At 36.7% G+C, this 24,350-nt stretch overlaps 1 protein-coding gene across 6 annotated transcripts; it reads right to left on the bottom strand.

The window, feature by feature from the left end:
- Nucleotides 1-801: 801 nt before the first annotated feature.
- On the bottom strand, nt 802-23,247 carry LOC126874716 (aquaporin-like). 6 transcript variants are annotated; one of them, XM_050637070.1, is made up of 6 exons: nt 6,815-7,470; nt 6,565-6,677; nt 6,241-6,428; nt 5,710-5,853; nt 3,812-4,267; nt 802-1,406 (listed from the first exon to the last, which is right to left on the bottom strand). In XM_050637070.1, the coding sequence occupies exons 2-6, from the start codon at nt 6,620-6,622 to the stop codon at nt 1,401-1,403; spliced, it is 852 nt and encodes a 283-aa protein (XP_050493027.1). In that variant the 5' UTR covers nt 6,623-6,677; nt 6,815-7,470; the 3' UTR covers nt 802-1,400. The 6 variants fall into 6 exon arrangements, with proteins under 6 accessions (XP_050493027.1, XP_050493028.1, XP_050493032.1 ...); XM_050637071.1 differs by lacking the exons at nt 6,565-6,677; nt 6,815-7,470 and adding an exon at nt 22,968-23,247; XM_050637075.1 differs by lacking the exons at nt 6,565-6,677; nt 6,815-7,470 and adding an exon at nt 8,685-9,053.
- Between the last annotated feature and the right edge of the window lie 1,103 nt (nt 23,248-24,350).

Raw genomic sequence — 24,350 nt, forward strand, 5'->3', positions numbered from 1 at the left:
TATGGAGCTTGAGATTAAGAACGATTAATGTTTCCGGTTGTTTTATGAACAGGCTAATTAGCCAGTCAGTTTTTATATTTTGTTATTACAGTCTATGGTTATTACGCGGTTGGATGACTTGAGATTACGATTGATTAGTTAATTATGGCTCGGTGGCTACAAATTATGGCTTCTAATTATTACTTCCAGTAAATACCTTTGCAGATATAATTTTGGTCTTATGAATGAATTAGTTAACGATCAATCGTTGGTTATCGTATTTCAAAAATAATTCCTGATTTTTCCTGTTTGTTTCAAACGGTACAGGTTTTATCGAACAGTCATCGCCGCCGATGAATTCATTCTATCGAACTTGTTTCATATATAGCGTGATTTGTGTGCTTTGTTTCCGAACGGAGCCTCATGGTCGTAATGAGTGACGGAGAGAAATTTTCCAGGTCGATCGTCGGCTAATTGTCTCTGTAAATAACTTTTCGCGCAATGTTTCCAAAGCTCTGTATCTCAGAATCTCAGATTATAATTAAAAAGCCTGTTATATCATTAATAAAAGAGACCAATTATAAGAGCTAGACTTTTTATTTCTACGCTCGCCTGGCGCCTGAAAACAGGCTACCGTCAATACACCGCTGCGACACGGTTCTCGGTACTACAGGAGATTGTAACATTTTTATTCAAAATTTCCTAAATATATATATATATATATATTCTTATTCGACAATTCTCCGAAGATGCGAAGAAGAAAGAAACAAATTTCTCTCAAGCAGAAGGTAATGAGGAAGGGTTGATGAATAAATTGCAAGCTCACTTTTATCCGATTATATTTTTCCATCGTCACGAGTAAATACATCTATAAAAAATATAACAATTATGTACAACGACAATTAGCGAATTGAAATCGCCTATGAAGCAGCAAGCAACACGGTTATGTTGCGCAAAACATATACTAACGGAGTATTCGAAAGAAAAAAAATAAAAAAGACAACAACAACGAGATGCGTGTTCCCGGCATCGGTTCCGATCTAACAGCCACCATATTGTGCACGGTGGATCATCGAATCGTAAAATGGCGGAATAGCGTCGTTCCCGGGATGCACATAACCTATACGCTGTATATCGTTTCCCTAACAGGATAACGTTGCCGCGTGTGAACAATACTTCGCAGGCAACGGATGATCTATCTCTCTGATGAGCAGTCTTGCGATTTCCTGGATCGTTCGAACTCTATACGATCGAGAAAAACGGTGGTACAAAAGATCCTAGATGGCGCGATGTACGATCCGGTAGATCCGTTCGATCCATTCGAATCCTCCATTGAACGCTTAATCTCTCGTGGTTTCTTGAAGATGGTGCCTATCGATCCGTACCCTCGCCGTTTCCGATTGGCCCTCTTCAGTTTTGTATCACGGCTAGAAAGAGAAAACGAATCGATCAATCTTGATAGATCATTGCCCGATAGAACGCAGATTTTTATAAAAATTTATATTGTTCTGCATATCGTTCGAAGAATGGATTGTGCCAGTTGTTTTATTTGCTACATATAATAACTATAGTACCATATTTTATTTTTTTTTTTTTACGTACAGTTTTTATTTATATATCTTTGCTTTGTTTGTATCACACCGTGTACGTTTGTGCCTTCAGATTTATCATAAATTTAAAAGTACAAAAGTCAGCAGAATGTACACGATATACGTAAAATATGTAAAATACTGCAAAGTGGGATACTCGGCACTATCTTTAATAGGCGAAGCAAATTACTACACAGCTTCGGTTGCTTTAATTCTTTAGTTGGTTTTCCTAATCCCTTGATAAGATTCGATAATTCTTTGATTGTTCGCGATAGCTCGTTCGTGCTACTGACGGAAGAATTGTATCGAGATGGATAAACTTTTATTTCAAGTAATATTTGAGCAAGAGATTAAGTTACGTTTATGTGCATATATCGACTTGTGAAGTTGACCGAAGATAATGCTAACCTGTGATAGCACTTTAAATAACGCTTCAGAGAACATACCCTTTCTATTTTTAGGCACTGATTAAGATTTTTAGAATTTCCTTGTAGCATTTTAGAAAATGTCCTGCCTATTTGCAATTTCAATCTAAATTCAACACGGAGGATCAAACTATTTTTTGTGTAAATTAAAATCAGCAAGATGTTGGAACTGACGCGTCAACTCTGTAGACCTGTTACATCAAACGATTTCTTGGATCATCTCGTATCAGAGGACAGAAATGTGTTTCTCTTTACCGAAGTCAGGGTACTCAGAATTACGTGAACCTCTCAATCCCTTTGCTTGCAGATGTTTAGCCTTTTCGCTTATTTTTTAATCTTCCCGATCGTCCAGAGTTCCTATTACCAAAAATATCTTCAAACTCTTCACGAACGTACTAGGACGCGCGTTGGATTTTCTGATACCGAAGTTCTCAGAAAGCTCGAAGAATCTTCGTAATAAATCGAAGTGGCGAATCCAACGTTGATACTTGATTTTATCAGTTCTCTTTTCACATCGTCCTACTACCTCAGTCAGATGACTAGTCAGTAATTCAATCAAAAAAAAAAAAAAAAAAAGAAATTCTAAAAGGGAAGCATCGCGACGAATGAAAGATATTTCGAGCAGAAGCTCGTAAGTTTAGCTGACTATGTACGTCATGTAAACGCGATGCATGCCGTGCATGGAGATTTTTCGCGATGCGGATTATCTTGTAAGGGCTGGCCGTAAAGGTCGGCGATAAATCGTCGTTGGCGAGGAAGTTTGGTGAAACTGGTTTTACGACGCGGTGAGATTTAACGTTCTCGGTTTACCGTCGATGGGAACCCTAACCGTGGATCTGGGCAAAGCCGTTCTTCGGACGACGTATCGTTTAACTTCTTATCCTGTGCGCCACGCTGTCGCAAGAATATTCTGAATCAGGTTTAAGTCACTTTCCTGCAAACTGTCCTAGTTGCAGCCTAATGGCTTTCGGAGGAGGAATCCAGAGACTGACGTCTGTCGTCACCAGACTGCGGGGTTAGTTACAACAGTTCATGAAGGTATCTCAACACTTAGCATTGCGAACTTTCCTGCATATGCTATACGTGTTATACACGGTGTCCCGTTATTCATAGTATAAGTGAGAAGGATATGATTGTACGTGAAAAAATAAGTCGAAGAGTTAGTTCTTTTAATAAGTTCTTTTCATTTATAAAATATAAAATTGTATGTGTTATATAAAAGGGACGAAAGATACGTACATAATGCGAATGTAACGTGTGGGAGAAATTAAAGAGAAAATGTTCATTGTAAGGAACTGCGATCAGCTGGAAATATTAGAAGATAGATGCCAGAGCAGAAGGTGAACGAGCTTACCAAGTGTACGAAGAGTTAAATATTTTCAGTGGCACGAATGCTGATAAAATTGAGCGACAGATAGTACCGCACTGTGTACCAAGTGTACACAGAGTGAAAAAGAGAATTCTTAACAAAGTGGACTTTGATACGAAGCCTGTAAATAGCTAAAAGTAGAATATTTAGAAAAGTACACGGCGGTCAGCTGGAAATATTGAAAAATGAATGACGCACCATGAGCTGATACTAATGTACCAAGTCTACAAGGAATCGAAAAGAGGATCTTCCATCTAAAATGGACTCTGATCGGCTTAAATTAAAGATAAAAGGAAAATTCAAAAATGGAAAAGATACAAAAATAGCGCACGATAGATTATATAGCAGCTTACAAAGAGTTAAAGAAGGAATTAGAGAGAAAAAAGACGGACCCTGAATAGCTGAAAAAATGAAAAAATACTTATGTAACACGAAGGTAACGATCATACCTCCGTCTTCTGAATGTTGACGCTGTTCAGCGCGACAGCTTCAGCGGAGCACTCATCCTGCGTGTGGTTCTTCACGCCGAAGATAGTTTTGTACATGAAGGACGATAAAAGGGCGCCACCAATGGGGCCGAACCAGTAGATCCAGTGATGTGACCACTGATTGTTCCAGAGCGCTGGTGCCAATGACCTGGCCGGGTTCATGCTGCAGCCTGTGTAAGGTCCGAACGCGAGCGCAAGAGCAGCGACCGTCAGGCCGAATCTGATTGGCACCGAGTCGGTGTTTTTCACGTTTCTACTGTCCCAGACGGCGCACGCGACCAGCATCAGTATAGCGGTGGAAATGCCCTCGAGCAACAGGCCCTGGATCGCAGATAGCTCCGAGTGTAGATCGGTCACGCAAAACATGTCCGCCTCGCTGAGGGTCTTGCTCGTCAGGTTACCTGCCGGCGTCACCACCTGCAACGCCAGTTCCGGTACATCGAGGTTTTCATGGAAATGAGAGATTAATACAGGATTGGTTAAGATCAGAAAGAATGAATTGGTAATAAGGAACGTGATATGGTTAGGATCAGTTAGTAGGTTAGGTTAGGAGTTAGGATTAGTTTTGATAATGCGTGGCAAGATTACTTGAAGAATAATGAATAGTTGCAGTTGGTCAGGGTTGATTGATATTGGTGTGATGAATTATTCAATTTTAATGCTTTGGCAATGCGAAAGGATTAATTGAAGGTTGATGCATTGGTTGGAATTGACTTGAGTTGATATACTATATACTGGATTTTGTTAGAATTGATATTGTACATGATTCAGTTCCAGTCTGGATTGTTGAAGATTACTCAAATAGTCCTGACTGTTTGATATTGATGTGATGAACTATTCGGTTCTAGTGCTTTGGCAATGTGTGAAAATTAATGGAAGGTTGATGCATTGGTTGGAATTCACTTGAGTCGATATAGTACCTATTGGAGTTGGTTAGAATGGACATGGTGGATGATTCAATCCCAGTTTGGATTGCTGAAGATCAATGAAACGGTTATGATTGATATTGCTATTATAAACAATTCGAGTCTAGGATTAATCAAAGATTAACGCAATGGTTAAAATTGATTCGGATTAACATAATGCTTAATTCTATAAATCTACCTGATTGACTGTATTCAAAAAGAATCAAACAAAAGTTAACGAATACACAACCTAGATAAGAAAAAACGTTTGCAAACGTTGTTATCACAGGTATTCGTTTTCAAATAGAGCTTGACCACGGTCTATACAGATAGCGTGATATCATGACTAGTTATCGTTCCATAAATGAATGTAACAGAAGGTCTTGAACTCGATAAACGGATACATGTCGAGGTTGCGATTATATACTGGCCTCTTTTCGAAATCGCGTTAAAATCATTCTCTTGTACGTTTCACGTATTTTTCAAAGATTTACAGCCTGATCCACGCATGATAATAATATTCGATGTATTATTATGTTATTATTAAGCGATATCTATCTTGTGAGCAATCTTGAAGCTTAAGATTGATGTGTCAAGTGGCTGGTTTATCAGCTTGCACAATACAATGAGTAAAAAGTCCACATATTCTCCAAATTTGCTCTTGCAGAATTGCCTGTTACAATGAGAAAATATTCTGCCTCGAAACAGGTACAGGTCGTTTCATTTTACAACGTAACACGAACTTGATCAGCCTAAAATATTTCAGAAAGTACGTGTACCCATAAAATTTAATTAGAGAAAAGTACCAATAGCTTTTTAGAGGACGAATTTTTCAAGTTATCCTGTTAAAAGCGCGACCTTAAAGAATTCAACATCGCAGTTTATCCGTTTCGGTGCACGATCAATATAAATAGAGGATGATCAAAGTTGTGAATGAATTACGAAAGTACGAGCCTTCAGCATGCCGAACCCCAGGATTCCGCCGACTATCTGGGACAACAGGTACACCAATCCCTCGGGAATAGTCTTCTTCCCGAGCACTACCGATCCCACCGTGATGGCAGGGTTAATGTGAGCATCGCTGATGTGGCCAATAGACTGAAAGGACCAAACGAATCTTAGCTTCGAATTATTCAATAGCCACGAATAGTCGGTTCATATAGACATTTAGGAACATGGCAAAATTATTTACAAATGCAATAGAACCTATTTGTATTTCTACTACGATTAATTCAAATTTGAGTCTTGTCTAGAAATGTATTCCTTTATGATAATAGAAATTCTAACTTTGATCCAAAAGACGAGAGCTAACATACGTTATGAATAGACTGTTTTAAAATACATAGTGTAGTTGTACAGTGTGATAGATATATAAAATAAGAATAAGAATATAGTGTATAATTTGGATCATCAGATATAACAAAATTAACCAGAGAATAAATATGTGTAAATAAAATCGAATTGCCAAAATTGATGGATACCAACTTGAATCACAATCATCACAGCAAGGCCAAAGGTTAAAGAAATTTGAAGTGGAGTGGGTTCAGAGCCCAGGCCTCCAACGCATCCCATGCAGCCAACGAATAGCAATATAGAGGTGCCAATCGTCTCGGCCAAAATTATCAACACGGTTTTCTTTATGGCGCCTTCGCCATGCATCAGCTCCTTAAAACCTGCAACATGAAACACACTGTAGACGATCCGTAACTTCTTAGATAATCTCAATCGTCAATGATTTTGTCAATTCTCTTATTTAACTAGAATGTTAATGAAAATACTGGAGGAAATATTTTCACTTTGACACGAAACTTTTTAGCTTAATAGCTACAGGTAGTTTCATTTTATTATCCACGGCATGGATTTTCATTCTCTTGTTAGAAGAATGTTTCTAAACACTAGAATGTTAATGAAGATGCTGTAACCTCGAGGAAATATTTTTACTTTGACGCGGAACTTGTTAGCTTAATAGCTACAGGTAGTTTCATTTTATTATCCACGGCATGGAACTAGTTTTTTCCATCCTTTTATTTAACCAGAATGTTAATGAAGATGCCGTGACCTCGAGCAAATATTCTTACTTTGACGCGAAACTTGTTACCTTAATAGCTACAGGTGGTTTCATTTCCTTGTCCATACATGGACCTACATCTTTTCAATAAATTTTATCATAAAGCATCCCGTAAAATATCCCGCAAAAAACTCTAGGAAAGCAATTTTCAAATCGAAATTCAGGGATCTGATTAATTAGAATCTTTAAATAAATTTGAGTAGAACTCGTAATCGAGATATACGTCAGCCTCGGTAACTTTTCATTCTATGAAAATGTTTCTTCTCGTTCCACTCGTCAGACTCGTGACAGACATTTTCCACGACGTCGGCGACATTTATCATGTATAGAAAACACGCCAAACGAGCGTTCGTAATGGTGTTCTCGAGACTCGAGTCTCGACAGGTGTCGACAAGGACAGAGACGTTCCCGTCGTGGTGGTCGCTCTCTCAACGAGCGAGACAGGCGGTGATAAAGGTGAAATATTAATAAACCTATTTTTCTTCCGTCTAACCAGTACAAGATGTTCGAGGGTCCAAAAACTAGTGAATTATAAATTTCTCGGCTTTTCATGGTATTCTCAAAACGGAACACTTTCACCAAAGCACAGATATTTCGCAGAAAAACGGGAATAGCTACTAAACGACGTCGCGTTTATATTCGTCGCGTTTTACCTCTTCAACTTTTAAGATTTTTTAATTCCGAATTTCTTGATCTTCTAATTTCTCTTAAAAATTCTCTCTTTCGATATTCTTCGAGTTTTATCCGAAACATTTGTCGCCAGGTAATATTTTTACGATCTTGAATGTTTCGTCGTATATTACGAAAGAGTCGTCACTAACGTACGATACACGTTCTTTCCCTCGTTTACGTATTTACGCACGATGTATATAAATATATAAAATGTACATGTATAAAAATATAAACGAGATGAAGCAAACGAAGAAGCGAGAAATGGCCTAGACGAAGATTTTCACGATGAACGAAGAACTTGTTTCTTTTTTATCATCGATGTATATATATACGAGTATATTACCGCACTTGCAAACCATTGCGTCGATATTACACAGTACGCGTACACGGAACCACTTGCACCGATGAAATAAGTAGTCTGAACGATAGTTATCTACGTCGGTCTCGTCCAACGAAATACGACGTATACGTTGGTACAATGATGTTGACAGTTGATTAGCCACTATACACGACGCAGCACGAAACTGGCTCAGCCGAGTGATAGCCCAGTGTAAATACACTTACACCGCGCGATGCCATTCAAACGCAAATATTGCACCTGTTTGATCGGTATTTTTGGAAGAGTTCAATATCTATGGTAAAACGTCCTTGTGTACATTTACGTGGATATTTCTCTTTTCTCTCTCTCTTTTTTTTTTTTTTTTTTTTTTTGAAACGCTCTGTAGGTAGATTTTATGCATTATCTTCGTATATATACATAGAAGATAGAAAAGAAAGGATACCATCGATTTAACTATTTTTAGTAAAACTACGAAACGTTTTTTCAGTCAAATATACGGATATTAATATTTTATCGGCGGGACTTGTATTTTGAAACGCCTTTTGAATTTTATTCTGCGTCGAAAATCATTATTTTCCATATTTTCAGTACTCTTTATCGTTTCTAATAAAACGATGAAACGACGGCTGAACTTATCTATGTGCGTTAACCTTCCGGCGAATGGGACTTTGTTTTTGAAACACCTTCGTATTTTATCCTGTACTCAATTGACGCCACTGTTTCTGCCTACTTCCGGTAGATCTTTTTGATGTGTTCGACGAAACCGTAGTAGCTTTTACGGGCCTCGAAAGATCCTTTCGTCTGTCCACGTTTTTGTATCGACAGTCTAACGAACGAAGTAATACGAACCTTTTTGACGAATTTTTTTACGAATAATATTCCGTAAACCGATATCGTCTCAAAGAAAAAAAAAGCAACGACGTAGTATGTCACTGTTTGTATCGTTTATGATACGTATTGGAATCAAGATGATGACCAGATACGATTTCCCTTGAAATTTCTTAGAATTGATCGTAAATTTGTTTTTACTGGCTGGTGCACGTCGAAAGAGTGTAGAATTTCAATGACGGAGCACAGTTTGCACGTTACTCAGGAATTACACTCGTGCAACGATAGATCGAGACGAGGATCGATCGTAAATCAGGACGTCACCTTGCCACACGCAAGCAGGTCGTACACTCGCGTTTACAGAGATAACGTCAGACCCGGGAAGATCGAGTCGCGTAAAACATCACTCAGCACCGTCTACCGAAGTTGTTCCTTTAGTTGTGCGAGTTTCGTAACGCAATTGAAACCGCAATATCAAACACTTCCGTTACGTTAATACAGGGCTCTTCACAGTTTCTGCTTTAATTAGACCTAATTAAATTCGAATAAATGAGTTTTCCGCAGTAGTATCAACCTCTGCCGTGGAAGATTTTATCTTGGAGGTTAGGAATTTGATAAGCGAGGATTTCGGGTGTTTAATTGTACAAATTGCAAGTAAATTTAGACAAGGAAGTTTTCTAGAGTAATTATTATTAATTAATTTCTTTATGGAAGTACTCGTTTTAGAGGTTAGGAAATATGATATCGAACAATGGCGGCCCGCAGAAAAAACGAAAGACTCAAACACTCTGAGGTTAGAAAGTGCAAAATAATACTAATAAATATCGTATATTATGTAAATACAGTATAATATACTTAAGGTTAATGGTTGTTTCTACGTTAAAAGGAGTCTACGTTATTTAAAAAATGTCATGAACGATTAACACCACTGTGTGTGATTTCGATCGAAAAAGAAATTTCAGAAATTTCCAACTTTAATAAAAAAATTATTGAGAGATTTTCTCGGGACAAGCGAAGAAGGATAGAGTTTATTTTTAGATAAAAATAATTTGTTTTGAAATACTGAATTTTCTATATGTAGATTTATTAATAAACTGTTTACGCGTTAAGAAATGCTACTTAGTTATCTTTTATGTACGCAGAACCCCTACATAACATCATCATTGGCTGCTATTGATATCGGGAATTATTATCACTTGACTACAGAATATTTCAAAATTTATGCTACCAATTCCTTTCACGTAATATTTTCTGCGATATACAAGTTGTTCCGACAACTCACAAACTCGCGAAAAGAAACGTTAAACAGAATTTTCGAAGTTTGTGGAAAGCGACGAAAGAAAATGCTAAAAATAATCGTTAAAAACTACAGAGCGTTTCAAAGTAACTAAATCTACATCTTCCAAGCTCGATCAATCCAACGCTTTCTTTCCACTTCTTTGCATTTTAAATTGTAGCCTTTACCAACTTACTGCTAATTCTCGATACTTCTATACAGGGTGTTTCAAACCAAAAGATCGTTAAGTGCACGCGAACATAACCTCACAGTTAATCACGAATCTCTTCGCATATACGTTTCTAGATGATATTACAGCGTCGAATGGACTTGGAAAAAAAGAAATGGGGCGCGTTTTTTTCACCGAAACACGCGGTTACTTGTATTTTCGCCCTCTGGTCCGCGAATCCGCTCTTCTAGTCCGTAAATGCCGGCAAAGTAATCAGAGTGCACGTTCATCGGAAGAGTGCACGGTGATTGATGTGGCTCTTCGGCATCGCTATCGATCCGTCCCGATGAAAATATCTGTACCCGTGGAAATTGGATCCATACAAAATAATGCCCATACACGTGGTTCCACGATCTCGTTATCTGCAATTACCGAAAATTCCTGGCAACGCCAAAGAGAAACAATATCCACGTTATCGACCGAACTTTAAGTTCACCTGGTGAATGTTCATGAATTTCCCAAATTTCGCGTCAATTTCTAAACTTTGAAAATTTAATTCTTTCGTGCTACACAGTCGATTCGAATTTCCGAAACTCGGTTTCGTGTTCGTTTCCATGCCAATTTTCAAGTCTCGAAAATTTAACATCGTTACGCCGATCGCCTCGTCTCGGACCGATTTTCAAAAATTCGCCACTCCTTTCATTTTTACGTTGATTCGTAAATTTCGCAAATTTAATCTCTCTCATCGCGTTTCGCGTGAATTGGGGCTCGCTTCGAAGCTTTGGAATTTTCGAAGCTTGGCTCCTGCGTGTGATTCTACCCCAATTTTTGATACTTTGCAAATTTAATGATCATTTGCGCTAGTCGACTCGCCTCGGCCGAGTTTCCGCTACTTAACGTCGATAATTCTTCCCACGCGAATTTACAAAATCTTTATGGACATTGTGAAGCAAATTCACATGTCCGATTAATTCTCTTACAATAATCCGACTATAATTTGGGTAATTGCGCTTTGTTTATGTGGCGGGTGTAAGATAAACGTTCGAACGTTCATTATAGTAGCTGATTCTGATTTACGAACCAGAGTAATTAAAGTAATTGTAGCCGTTTCGTAATCATCGTAGTTAATTTGCAGTTACATAAAAGCGATAATTTTGAGGAATTCGTTAACGCTGGAATTTTTTCATCGTAATCGAATTACGTTAGCGCATACATTGTACGCTTTTCTAAAAATATCTTATCCGAAACGTTTTTATCGTAAATGATAGACGTACGTAAGAAAAACAGAAGAGAATACAAGTTGAATTTCAAAAATCATTCGCTTTAATCTCTTAATCTTTTTTTATTAATTATTTTATCATCCTCATTCTGTATCACGACAGGACTATAAATATTCGTAAATTGATAACTGATTTATATTCACATGATCCAGAATTTTAGTTCATGTTCTAAGATCGTAATACTGTTACAGATAAATACGGTGAAGATTAGTAATCGCAAAATTAGTAACAATAGTAATAATATAATTAGTAACAAGAACAACATTACGATCTATTAGAGGCATAGAAAAACATATACAGTGTATCTTTCTTTTTCAAAAGGATACGAATGAGATATTTTAGAAAGGGATAATTGGATTTTAAAACAGGCATCGTGCAACGATGCGTTTCGCCGCTTTTACGCCAGTGAACAGGTAATTGCGATTCGCTGGATACATCGTAATTGCGTGTAATTTATGCCAGTCGCATTGTTCGGCTCTCTCACTAGCGACACTAGCGCCACTTCGACATTTTCCCCCGTTCTCCGCCATAAATATTCTTCCTTACCTAACCTAACCCAACCTAACCTGACCTAACCTAATCTAACCTCCTCCAGTTTCCAAAATACCAAACCCTATCAATGTAGAAGTTCACAAAATTTCCATGCGATCTTTCCTCATAAGTTGACACGATTGATAAGGAAAGACACGAACTTTGAAGTCGATTCGACTCGACTCGAGTGCTGCCTTATCTTCGAACACTTTGTCGAGAACCACTTGTGTCTTTTTTTTGTCGTAGATCGTTCAGATTATCCTATTCTTTCGATAAATAATCATTTATTGCTGTAGATTCGCGATATCGGAATCTTTGTCTGTTTGGATCGGCCCAGAATTCTTATTTTATTATTATTCTTGTTATTATTATTATTAATATTGTTTATCTAATATTAGCAGGGTAAATGCTTCGGTAGAAAGATACGACGCGGAGAAAAATAAATCGCACGCGCAAATATATGCAAAACAAGGAAAATAAAAAGAGAACGATATACACGGTGGTTCGAAAGTCGAGATGAATATGAAAACTAAAGTGTACGTTTTAAGCAGCGTCTTAAGGACGACAAGGATCGAGAAAAAGGACACCATATGGTGTACAGTGTTAGCAAGGTGGGCTAACACAGTTAGAATAGCCACAGGTGGTAGGATGCTGTAATTTATCGTAGATTCTCCCATAACTTTCACCTCGCTATATATTTTCCCGAATTTTCGACTGACTACGGGTTCCTGGAAATTTTCGTTTCATCGTAGACTCTTCGAAAGTTCTCGATCGACTACAGATATTGCGGTAGTCTCCGTGAAGCTGGAAATTTTTTTTTTTTAAATCTCGTCTCATCGTAGATCTCGCAATTTGCCAATTAAAACTTCCACCTCTCCGAGCTTCGTAACTTCTTAATAAAAACAGAAGATGAGGAAACACTGAAAAGTAGAAGAACCATTTCATAAACTCTGCATTGTCTCGTGACGCGGCAAAGATTCCCAATGCCTCGAGAATTGTTGTTTAATAATAACAATGGTCATCAGAACAAACTACAAAGTCTACCGAGATAGCGAGGAAAGTAATTATAGACTCGTCGTCGGAACGCCTCTGCGATTACCATACATTTCCATTCTAATCTAAAGAAAAAAAAAAAAAAAAGGAGCCGCGCAGAGAAAAGAAATCCGACGACCCAATTCCAGTTAAGCAAACAAACATTCCAGTCGATCGTCCATTGAATAAACGTTTTTAGAGAGTGTCCTCGGGCAGTCTAGCCAACCGACAATCGGCTAATTCTATGGAATCGGCATCGAGACATTATGCGGCAATTAGTCGGTATAATCTGCCTATTAGGGGGATAAGCGGCGTCAGATATAACGCAGATCGTGTTCGAATTGACTAATGCCTCGTGTCAGCTCGGCCAGTCTGGCCAACCTAAGTCCACCTCCTTTGTTCCGCGTTCCAGCCACGTTTCAGGCCGATTCCCATCGATTTTCGATCACCTCAACATTTTACATACGTACAGCGACTTAAGGAAAAGAATGTATTCAGACACGTCTTTCTTACACAAACATATGTGCGTTACGTCAAGCATTCTAGAATTCCATTAACATTGTAACGAGAGACGACTATCATAATTGCATTTGTAAAGTTTCTTGTACAATTATCTTGATAGAGTTTGAAACGAAGTTGGGAATATGTTACAGAAATTACAAGATATTTAGCGCAAGCATTTACTTTGACAATATCGCGAAAGTATTTGACCGGTTTGAATAACTGAATATGAATAAAACTATTGTATCAGTTGTAGCACTAAACATATACGTTCACGGTTATTATTACTACTAACGCTATATTCTAATTTTTTTACCGAGTGTTTTCAGGAAACGTACGGCTCGTTAATTTACATTCAAATCGATGCTAAATGATCTATCGACGTATAGACAGTCATAGTTGAAACAAAGTTAAAAACTAACTGGAATATAACGACAACTTAAATCAAACGTAGCCAAAATAATTCAAAAATGACGATATAATTGGAAGTACACTTGTACAAATTACAATGGTCAACAAAAGTGCTTGAACGCTTTTCTCGATGAGTGCGTTATGCGTAGACCGCAGATTTTTTTGCAAATTCATATTTTTATTAATGCAAATAAAACAGCAAAGCTGTGTTTCATCCATTAAATATAATTAAATTTCATCTATAAAATATTATAACAAGTACTGTATTTTCGATATTTTATGTACTTTTCCAGTTTACGCGAATTTTGTGTATCTTCGCATTTTTAAATTTTCCATAAATATGTGGAAATCCACAGTTTTAATATTATCACGTGTATCACGTAGAACATATTGAAATTTCGTTAGCGCCGTAATCAGACAGAACAAATCTGAAAAAATATATATAAAAATGGTAAGATATTTAATACAAGTGGTACATGTATTTGTCATAAACTTATCTCGTACAGCATGAAAAAATAAATGGCAAAGAAATGTTAGTGTACGAAATTCAAACGAGACAAGAACGATGCGATGGACACAACTGTCGGATAACCCTGGCTGATAACGCAATTTCTCTATTTGCTCGGACAGAGAGCCGATAAAAGGCAGTCTGGTTCGATTTTCGCTGGCATTTCGTGGAGAACTTTCCAGATAAGATGAAATTTAATTGGTTCCTCACGAGATCGTACGTAAATAAAAATGTTGGGCTTCTGTTTGATTTAGTGATAATGAAAAAAGCTCTAGTCACGTTTACGCCATCTAGCAAATTCGTCATACATGTTCAGAAAAACTGAAAGAGAGATTTTGGAATTATAAATCGATCAAATGTTTTAATTATCTTTTAAGTCCATCAGATTAAAGTTCATATAATTTTAACAGGAGCTTCGCTTTAAATGATCGATCTATTGCCTTTAAAAGATTTAGCCATTCTAAAGGTCAAAAATTTTAATTGGACTGATTTGTGCCATTCCTCGTACTCCGATAATTATCGAAATGACTTTCTTATTTGGTAACATTGTGTTATTCATATACACCGACGTGACCTCAAAAACCCCCATAAAATTTAACAAATTCTATACCTCGCTACAACATTTCATTTAATAAAATCTGATAGCTGCGCGAAATCCTAAAGATCGTGTAACTATATAGGATTCTAAATAGTATTATATATGATAGGACTTAATTAAGAGAGTCGAGAATAACGTGAATTTGTCACTATCAGGTTTAAGACAAATTTGGTTAGACTTTATCGTCGCACATTGCATCTGAATGATAAACGAAGATTCAACCCTCTAAAACCTGACTGATAATTGGCGGAGGAACGAGTAGATACGCAGCAATGCAAATAGAAAAAGTTTCGTTACGAAAGAGAAAAGGTTACGTAAGTCTCGGTAGATGGAGGCCAGAGGCGCTAGTATCGTTTTCATCGCCAATAAAAAAACTTGTCTAGGCTTATCCGTGTCTGTACATTGTTTCTCAATCCCCCTATAGATATCTATAGTCTCGTAGGCTCGTAAGCTATTTTAAACGATCATATCTAAGCGCAGCTGTGACATTATGAACGATAAGAACTGTTTTCATAATATTCGATAGGTTGTTTAAAATAAGTGGCAGTCTGTCAGAATCAGGACCAACGTTTTTGGCCCTTTCTCTCTAATTTACGACACGTTTTTGGCTAAAACGAGAAACATTTTGTGAAACGAACCTAACCTAAACCCTTCGTAGACAGATTTCACAGAGTAATGGACGCGAACTTAAACCTAACCTAAACGATCGTAAATTAGACCTAGCTTAATCCTACTGCTCCACTTGTTCCTAACCTAACTTTTGGAACTGTAACAAAACAAAACTGTTGGTATAAAATAAACAAAATATTTTGTTTATTTTAATTGGAAGATATAAAATCAATAAGATTATTTGGATTGGGATTTAAGAGAAAGAGCTAAATCTTAGGATCTAAAATTCAAATTCGGGTCTAACAAATTTCGACTTTTAATCGAAGTAATAAGAATCACATTATTTTATTCAATTGTTCGAAATTAAGGTTCGACCGTATAATCGAGAAACATAAATTTCGCGACCTAAAGCAAAGATTCTATTCTATGATAAAGAAACATTTTTAAATCTAATCTCAATCTAAAATTTAAATCTAACGCATAAACTGTAATTTATAATTAAGCAGATAAGAAGAAACTTACACCGAGAGAAGTCTCTATCGTATAACAATGAAAATACTTGGATGCTTTCTCACGGAACTGGCATAAATTGGCCAAGAATTTTTCCTCGAACAATTCCAATCTTCTCTGAGTTACGTTACTTATCTTCGCGGAGAATTCGTCGTTGCTATCGGTTTCGAAGAAATTTTAGTCACGATAGATCTGATGAACTAGACACGAATTGGAACGAGCAACGACTTTGACCCAACTGAAAATCGAAGCAATCTCGATACGAATATAAAACGAAGCTAATTTAAACATATATACATATATATATACACACACCTATGAGCCAGACTGGCACACGATAACCGGAGGATCAGGTTTTAGGACAACGCGACGGTTCGTCGCTCGTAAAAAGAAAGTATAACGATCGGTAGAAAATGGTATTCCGTGCAGTAATATCGTTACGCAATCAAAAAGTTTGATCGCACGATGCAATTCTGTTATCGAATCTTCGCTGCTTACTTGCGTTTTAGCTACATTTACATTCGCAAACAAACGCGCGACTTTCGATTGTGCACATTAAGCATTTTTTCTAATCTTTCGCAGTATTTTTTCAAGTTTATCTCTTTCTCCTCGAGTTCCCGGAAAATGAATTATTCTGGAATTTTACTGCAATCAAGTACAGGAGAATGACATTTTTCCTCCAAATAGTCCAAGTTGCTAATTCTCTTCCCTACAACAAAATCGACGGACGTTAGTTTTGTTTTATGACGAGCACAGATTATTATTATTTGCACGAATTTGTATGCATATTTGAAACTTCTTTGGAAATATCCATAGAAAGCTGGATTATTTTTGCTTCTATGGATCCTGAGAAACCAGCCGAGATATAAATGACGAATATGGTAAGATGGAATTAATGAAAATAAATGCGAACAAGTAGCGAGGTAGCGATTCATTAACAATGTTAATAGCTCGTTCAGCAGCGGGATTTAATTTTCTAAATAAAAGCTGTTGCATAAAAATTTGTCATGCTGAGAATGGGACATACAGTGTCTACGTTAAAAAATATCTCTCTTGCGCAATTTTTTTCTTCATATTAAATGTATCATTATTAAAAATGTCACGCCGTATATGTTACAGTTGTGTTAACACCTAAATGGAGAAAGCATTTATTTACTCGACGCTAATAATCATATAACAAAATTATAATAATTATAAGGCCACATAAATGGAAAAATTGTCTGTTCGACATTAATGATCACATAAATATAACGCGGAAACATTTATTGTAAGCATATAAAATATTATTTATGTAAAATTCCAATTTGTTAAACATCGTTATCAACACGAAAATATTTAGCAAAATAAATCGAAACGGAATAAATCGTAAGTTGCAGGGAATTGTTGCGTAACTTTACATAGCCTTAACATGACTTTATCACATAGAAAAAAAAAGGAAAAGAAAAAGAAACAACATAAACTCATATCATCTGCTAAGATGTAATTGCAGATATCTGATGTTGATTTGCAATTTTAATACGCCGTCACGTGTTTTGTCTCGTTCGCAATACTGTTAGAAAAATTCCAACGAACAGACATCGTTTCTCTATTCGATCGTTCAATTTTTATACCTAGGCGACGAAGTAATCTTATTTTTCCATGTAAAACGAATATTTTAAATAATCACCAAATATACATAAAACGTAAATGCGAGAATGTCCGTTTCCTGTGAAACTCTGTTTATGTAAATATTATAATTCATCGATCGAAGCGATTTTAAATGGTATTCTCGTAGCTGTATGTATTCCAAGGTCATCCGAAGTGGAAAGAAAAGGCGAACTAATCCAACCAGGTTTCCATATTTTACGTAACCGTTAGCTTCGTTTCTTGATCAGTGTAATCGGTCCCAAACGCGCTGCTCGAATTAATTTATTGTTAGAAAATATTTTATTTATTGGCTTGGCAACTAAGTGATTGCGGATTTTGTGATTAGGTAGTAATGATAAAATCCGCAATTACTTAGTTGCCAACCCAATAATATTAATATTCCATCCATTTGGATTTGTACGAACCGAAATGAAAATTATATTTGCGAATGTTATATTTAAATATAATTACAATCTTTAAAGCTAAATTACTACCTCTTTCTTCAAATATAAAAAAAATACATTTTGTGTAAATATAAATTTTAGTGTTCGAGTTAACCACATTGTTGGGAAATATTTTATTTAGTTTTAATATTCCATCTGTTTGGATTTATTCCAAAAAGAAGATTATATTTCTAAATATTATCTTTAATTATAATTACAATCTTTAAAGGTAAATTATTCCTTCCCCAAATATAAAAAAAAATATATTTTGTGTAAATATAAGTTTTAGTGTTCAAGTTAACCACATTGTTGGGAAATATTTTATTTAGTTTTAATATTCCATCTGTTTGGATTTATTCCAAAATGAAGATTATATTTCTAAATATTATCTTTAAGCATAATTACAATCTTAATTCTAAATTATTATCTTCTTTCCCAAATATAAAAAAAATACATTTTGTGTAAATATAAATTTTAGTGTTCGAGTTAACCACATTGTTGGGAAATATTTTATTTAGTTTTAATATTCCATCTGTTTGGATTTATTCCAAAAAGAAGATTATATTTCTAAATATTATCTTTAAGCATAATTACAATCTTAATTCTAAATTATTATCTTCTTTCCCAAATATAAAAAAAATACATTTTGTGTAAATATAAATTTTAATGATCGAATTAACTACATTGTTGGGAAATATTTTATTTAGTTTTAATATTCCATCTCTTTGGATTTATTCCATAAAGAAAATTATATTTCTAAATATTATCTATAATTACAATCTTAAGGCTAAATTATTATCTTCCTTTGCAAATATAAAACTATATTTCGTACAAAGATTAACTCTCAGCGATCACGATTAGTCACTAAACTAATAAAAAAAGGAGACGATCAATAAGACAATACATGTGCCGGTGATTATGAAAGTGGCCTAAGTCATATAGTTTTCCTTTCGAGATGTTTACAGTTTTACGTTCGACGTATCAACCGGATTCTGTTTAACGACGTAGCAGCCACTTCGATCCAATAGTTCAATTACCACTACTTTGCAAAGTTACTTGCAGATTGTTCTAATGTAAATAGATGCAACGTAACATACGCGATAAGCTCATGTTTTGCTACATTCTTCATGTAGGCCATCTACTGTCTGTATATTTCATAATCATCGACGTATATCTTCCTATTTATCGTGTTTCTTCGTGTGATCTGCCATTGTTGAGACAAAGATGTATGGCACAACTTCAAAGTCGTACTAAATTATTGTATAAACGTTAAATGACTTGCTATATGACTAATAGCAAATGACAAACAGATGTTAGTCAAACAGAAATCCATATCGAACGACTTGGAATCGTGTCATATTATCGAATCATTGTAACAACGTATACAATGATGCACAGAAGCATCGGTCGACTAGTGTCGCGGAACTCAGTTGCAACAACCGTTTGTTATTCCCGAGCAAATCTTCCTCCACGTTTCACATGTTCAATGGATCTCATTATGCTTCTTCGTACCGAGCTATTCGTTTAAACCAACCACGTTTCAAATATAAAACAGGCATTACGAACGCTGTGCAACATTGTACGAGCGACGACGTGTATCGTAAAACAGAAGGAGAGATGAATTAGCGCGACGTTAATCGAAGAAGCTGAAATCGCGTTTCCACGTTTTCCAAATTGCAACTTTCGCTCGTAAAATCACAAGTTTATATTGGCTTGGCAACTAAGTGACTGCGGCCTTTGTCATTAAGCGGCATTGACGAAAGCCGCAGTCATTTAGTTGCCAAGCCAATAAAATTCACGGTACGTAAACCGCAGTTTAAATGTTGGTTACGACAGCGAGAAAAATGAATATTTTTGTCTCTAAAGGAAGGTGAAATTTCGAAACGATCAGTTCGAGTGGAGAAATGATACAGCTTCGAAGCGATGATTTTCCACGTTATTTTCCCCAATTTTCTCGTTACATCAGCGCGTCGATAGCAATTACAAATGTTTTATCGAACGCGTATTTAAGTTGATACGAAGGAACAAAAACGGATACGACATCCTGTTAATATTGGCTTGGCAACTAAGTGGTTGCGGCTTTTGTCACTAGGTGGTATTGACAAAGGCCGCAATCACTTAGTTGCCAAGCCAATAAATTTATGGAATAGAAAAGAAACATGGGAGGAAGATCGCGTTCGTGGTAAAATGCGATACGACGAATCGAGAAACATGTAGGAGCTGATTTATTTTTGTATTAAAATTTAATTTTCAATAATTTCTTGCAATCTCGCAGCGTTAATTCTGTCCGCACGCGCGTCTGCAAATTACGTGGACGAATTCGCCATGTATCGAGGTTATCGATATTATTAAAGGTACAAAAGGTAGATTTGAAAAGGTAGATGAAAAGTATCGTGATGAAAATCGATAGAAATTCTCCGTTGACGACTTTCTCAAACTTGCAGTCAGAATAAAGTTTTCCACTTTTCAATCGGAAACCTACGCGTTTCTTCCTGTTGTTCGGCTTAGAAGTAAAAGTAAAATAAGTTGAAATATCGAAACTGCCTTCTTATTGCCGCGAATCTTTTAATTATCGTCGTTGATTATTATCGTGTTTTCGCACAAGTAGAGTAGCCTTTCCGAGATTTTTCCGAAACAGACGAGATTTTTAGCGTTTGAAGAAAGTCAACTTTTGTCAGTTAACTTTTTATCTGCAAAATGATATTCCATAGGCGTACGTATTCGTTCGCAAGTTGTGATTATCGAAAGTCGCCACGATTTCTTACTAATTTCCCGCTATGCGCTCCTTTCTCTTTGCTATCCGCTATTCTCCCTAACTTTTCCTTCGCCTTTGCTTTCCTCGTTGTCACCTAACGATCAGATCACGGATTCTTACGCATCCGTAGAAGATTGAAAAGTGCGAAATTGCGCAGAATATATAAAATATGCAAAGTATAGTGATTTCGGTGATGCTTGCAAGGTAAGAACAATTTTCTAACATACGCTTGAATCTTTTTAATTACATTCGAAGAAATATGAATTTGCATAGAGTACCTCGGTCTATTGCTAATAATACGTTTTGAATGTCTCAATCGTTTCTTACCTTGTTCCTGGAAAACATATTTTTATCGAGTTTGAATTCTAAGCAAATATTAAGAAAGTCACCTCTAAAATTCACGCTTCGCAAAAATGATGGAAACAATAAATTACGATGAGTGAGAATTAATTATCTTGCAAAGTAGACCACGTTATTTGTAATAAAAATAGCCCAATGCTGGTTTTCAAAGCGAATCGTTTTATCTTTTAGGTTATGATTTTTATTATGTATTTTTATTTATTTATCATTTTTTATGTTAGTTTAGTCTGGCAAGAGAGTAATGGAACTAATGTATCTATCGAAGAAATTTCCTTTTTATTCCTTCTCTTTCCCTTTTTCCTCTAAAAGAACTTTATTTCGACGATAGTTTTCTCGCGATCACCCGGTATATGGATATGTGTATGGATTTGCGTGTAACGTGTATTTTGATTAGCCAAGAATCTCGAGACACTTGGTCTCGCAGGCTACGAACATTTCGGAAATGGAACTGTACTCGCAATTGGCCTGGTTCTCACGATGATAGAACATACACAGGGTGTCTGAAAATTATTGTAGAATAAAACTTCATCGTTTAAGATGTCGTTTCGTCCATTAAATTCCAAACGTATACATATTTAAAAAACCGAACGAATCAACCGAATATATGAATGAATTTCAAACTCGAAACGAATCTAAAATTCAATCGGCGAATTGAAATATTCGCAACATCTTTTATGCATCAATATTCAAAAAATCAGCTATTGAATACCAAATATGTGCAGCATTTAATTTGAAAGAATTATCCACCGAATTGCGGATAATCATCGAATCTAAAATCACAAGATCATCAGATTTCTTGCAAATATCGTTATATTATCGTTTAAGTTGCAATTAAAAAAAAAAAAACATTCATCGAATCTAAAATTCGATTAGCCAATTTGAATATTCAAAATTCCTTTCGTCGATGCTCGGGTACAAATTTTTGTCAGAAACAAGCAAACTTCCATATCTTCTGCACGAAATTTTCAGTCCGCCTGTACTCGGTATTTACAGTGCCACCGCGTATAACTACGAACCGAGTGACGAGGTGCCATCGAAACCAAACAAAGTGTACCATTGTACGCACGACCATGCCCCATTTTACTCTACAGGTCTGGTCAATCCCTCTTTTATTTTCCTTTCTCTCTCAAAACCATGAAAACCTATCCTCAGCAAATTTTCGCTAAATCTACTACACCTTTCCTCCAGCCATCTCTACTATGCTTTCTCGCTGGACTTATTTTCGATCTACACGAATGATCTTCTACCAGAACAATTGTATATTTAACAACGATTCGCTCGATCCTCCTATCCTTTCCATTTCTGTCTAAAAATTCGTCCACGCGAGATTAATAAATCGTAGCAACAAAACGTTCGCTCGACCTGTGCTCGATCGGTAGATCTATTTGCCATCTACATCGCTAAATTTCTACCAGAACAATTTATCTCCAACGACCTACGCGATTCCCGTTTCTCTTTGTCTCGTCATACTTCATCCTCGCGAAATTTACTAACAGTACCGCGTTAAATATATCTTCGGTCAGCTGCAATCGTCTCTTTCATTCTCGTTTCTGCCAAACTTCATCCGCTGCAAATTTTCACCAATTTTCCTATCTACAGCGATCTGTACTAATCACAGAGTTGCGGACTACATTTTCCCTCCAACTTGACCAACCTGCTACGAGAATAATTTGTTTGCAAATGCGGCTTACTCACCTGAACGAAGATCGCTAGAGGACATGACGCCAGTTGCTGTCACACGCTCACTATAATATAGTATAGTATAGTATATAGTATACACTGACACTGTGTGCGAAGACGGCGAGAGATCGAACAGCGACGATCTCGATCGATCGGAAAGCAAGAATGAGGCAGCGCACGGTCGCTCGTCCCGATTGTTTGTGAACGGTCACGATCCTGTACGATCGTACGCACTTTTATCGCGCTGGCACGTGGTCGCGGTCTCTCGACCACGGTTGATTCAGCGTGGAACCTCTGCTCCACGTAGCCGCCCCACCAGACTGCAGCTACTGGCGTGCGCACGAGCGCGAACGCGCGCGCAACAGCCTACGTTTATTTTCGATTAGCGAGTAGCCAGTTTTATTTTTAACGTGCGTGCAACAAACTCACCAGTCCGTCTACACGGCCACTGTAAACAACATAGGTGCGCCGACTCGCGGCACTTTTCTCAAGGAACTACCAAATGTACGTACTGGGTGCTTCGGAAGTTCAGCTTCGGCTGCAACACGAGGCAAATTGGTTTTAGGAGATTTCAGAGGAGATTCGTTTAGAAACGTGGTCATAATTGGGTTCAGACATGGTTGCAATGCTTTTTCAAGCTTGTAGAAATTGAGCTTGCGTTTGAGCAGATTGCAGATATCTATAGAAATTTGTCTTTTTCTTTTTTACAAAATTACTTTTATTAACTTCTGCATCCTTGCGTCCTTATGCTTCTTGTGGTTTTTGGATAAGAGAAGAGACTCTTTGAAGGAACGTGGACTCAATTAGGTTCAGACCTGGTTAGAATGCCTTTTCAAGCTTGTAGAAGTGGAGCTTGCGTTTGAGCAGACTGCGGATCTCTACAGAAATTTGTCTTTCTTTTTTACAAAATTACTTTTATTAATTTCTGCATCCTTGCGTCCTTATGCTTCTTGTGGTTTTTGGATAAGAGAAGAGACTCTGAGGGAACGTGGGCTCAATTAGGTTCAGACCTGGTTAGAATGCCTTTTCAAGCTTGTAGAAGTGGAGCTTGCGTTTGAGCAGATTGCAGATATCTATAGAAATTTGTCTTTTTCTTTTTTACAAAATTACTTTCAGTAATTTCTGCATCTTCGCGTCCTTATGCTTCTTGTGGTTTCTTGTGGTTTCTTGTGGTTTTTGGATAAGAGAAGAGACTCTTTGAAGGAACGTGGACTCAATTAGGTTCAGACCTGGTTAGAATGCCTTTTCAAGCTTGCAGAAGTGGAGCTTGCGATTAAACAGACTGCGGATCTCTACAGAAATTTGTCTTTCTTTTTACAAAATTACTTTTATTAATTTCTGCATCCTTGCGTCCTTATGCTTCTTGTGGTTTTTGGATAAGAGAAGAGACTCTGAGGG

The sequence above is a fragment of the Bombus huntii genome, chromosome 16 (genome assembly GCF_024542735.1).
Source record: "Bombus huntii isolate Logan2020A chromosome 16, iyBomHunt1.1, whole genome shotgun sequence".
Lineage (NCBI taxonomy): Eukaryota > Metazoa > Arthropoda > Insecta > Hymenoptera > Apidae > Bombus > Bombus huntii.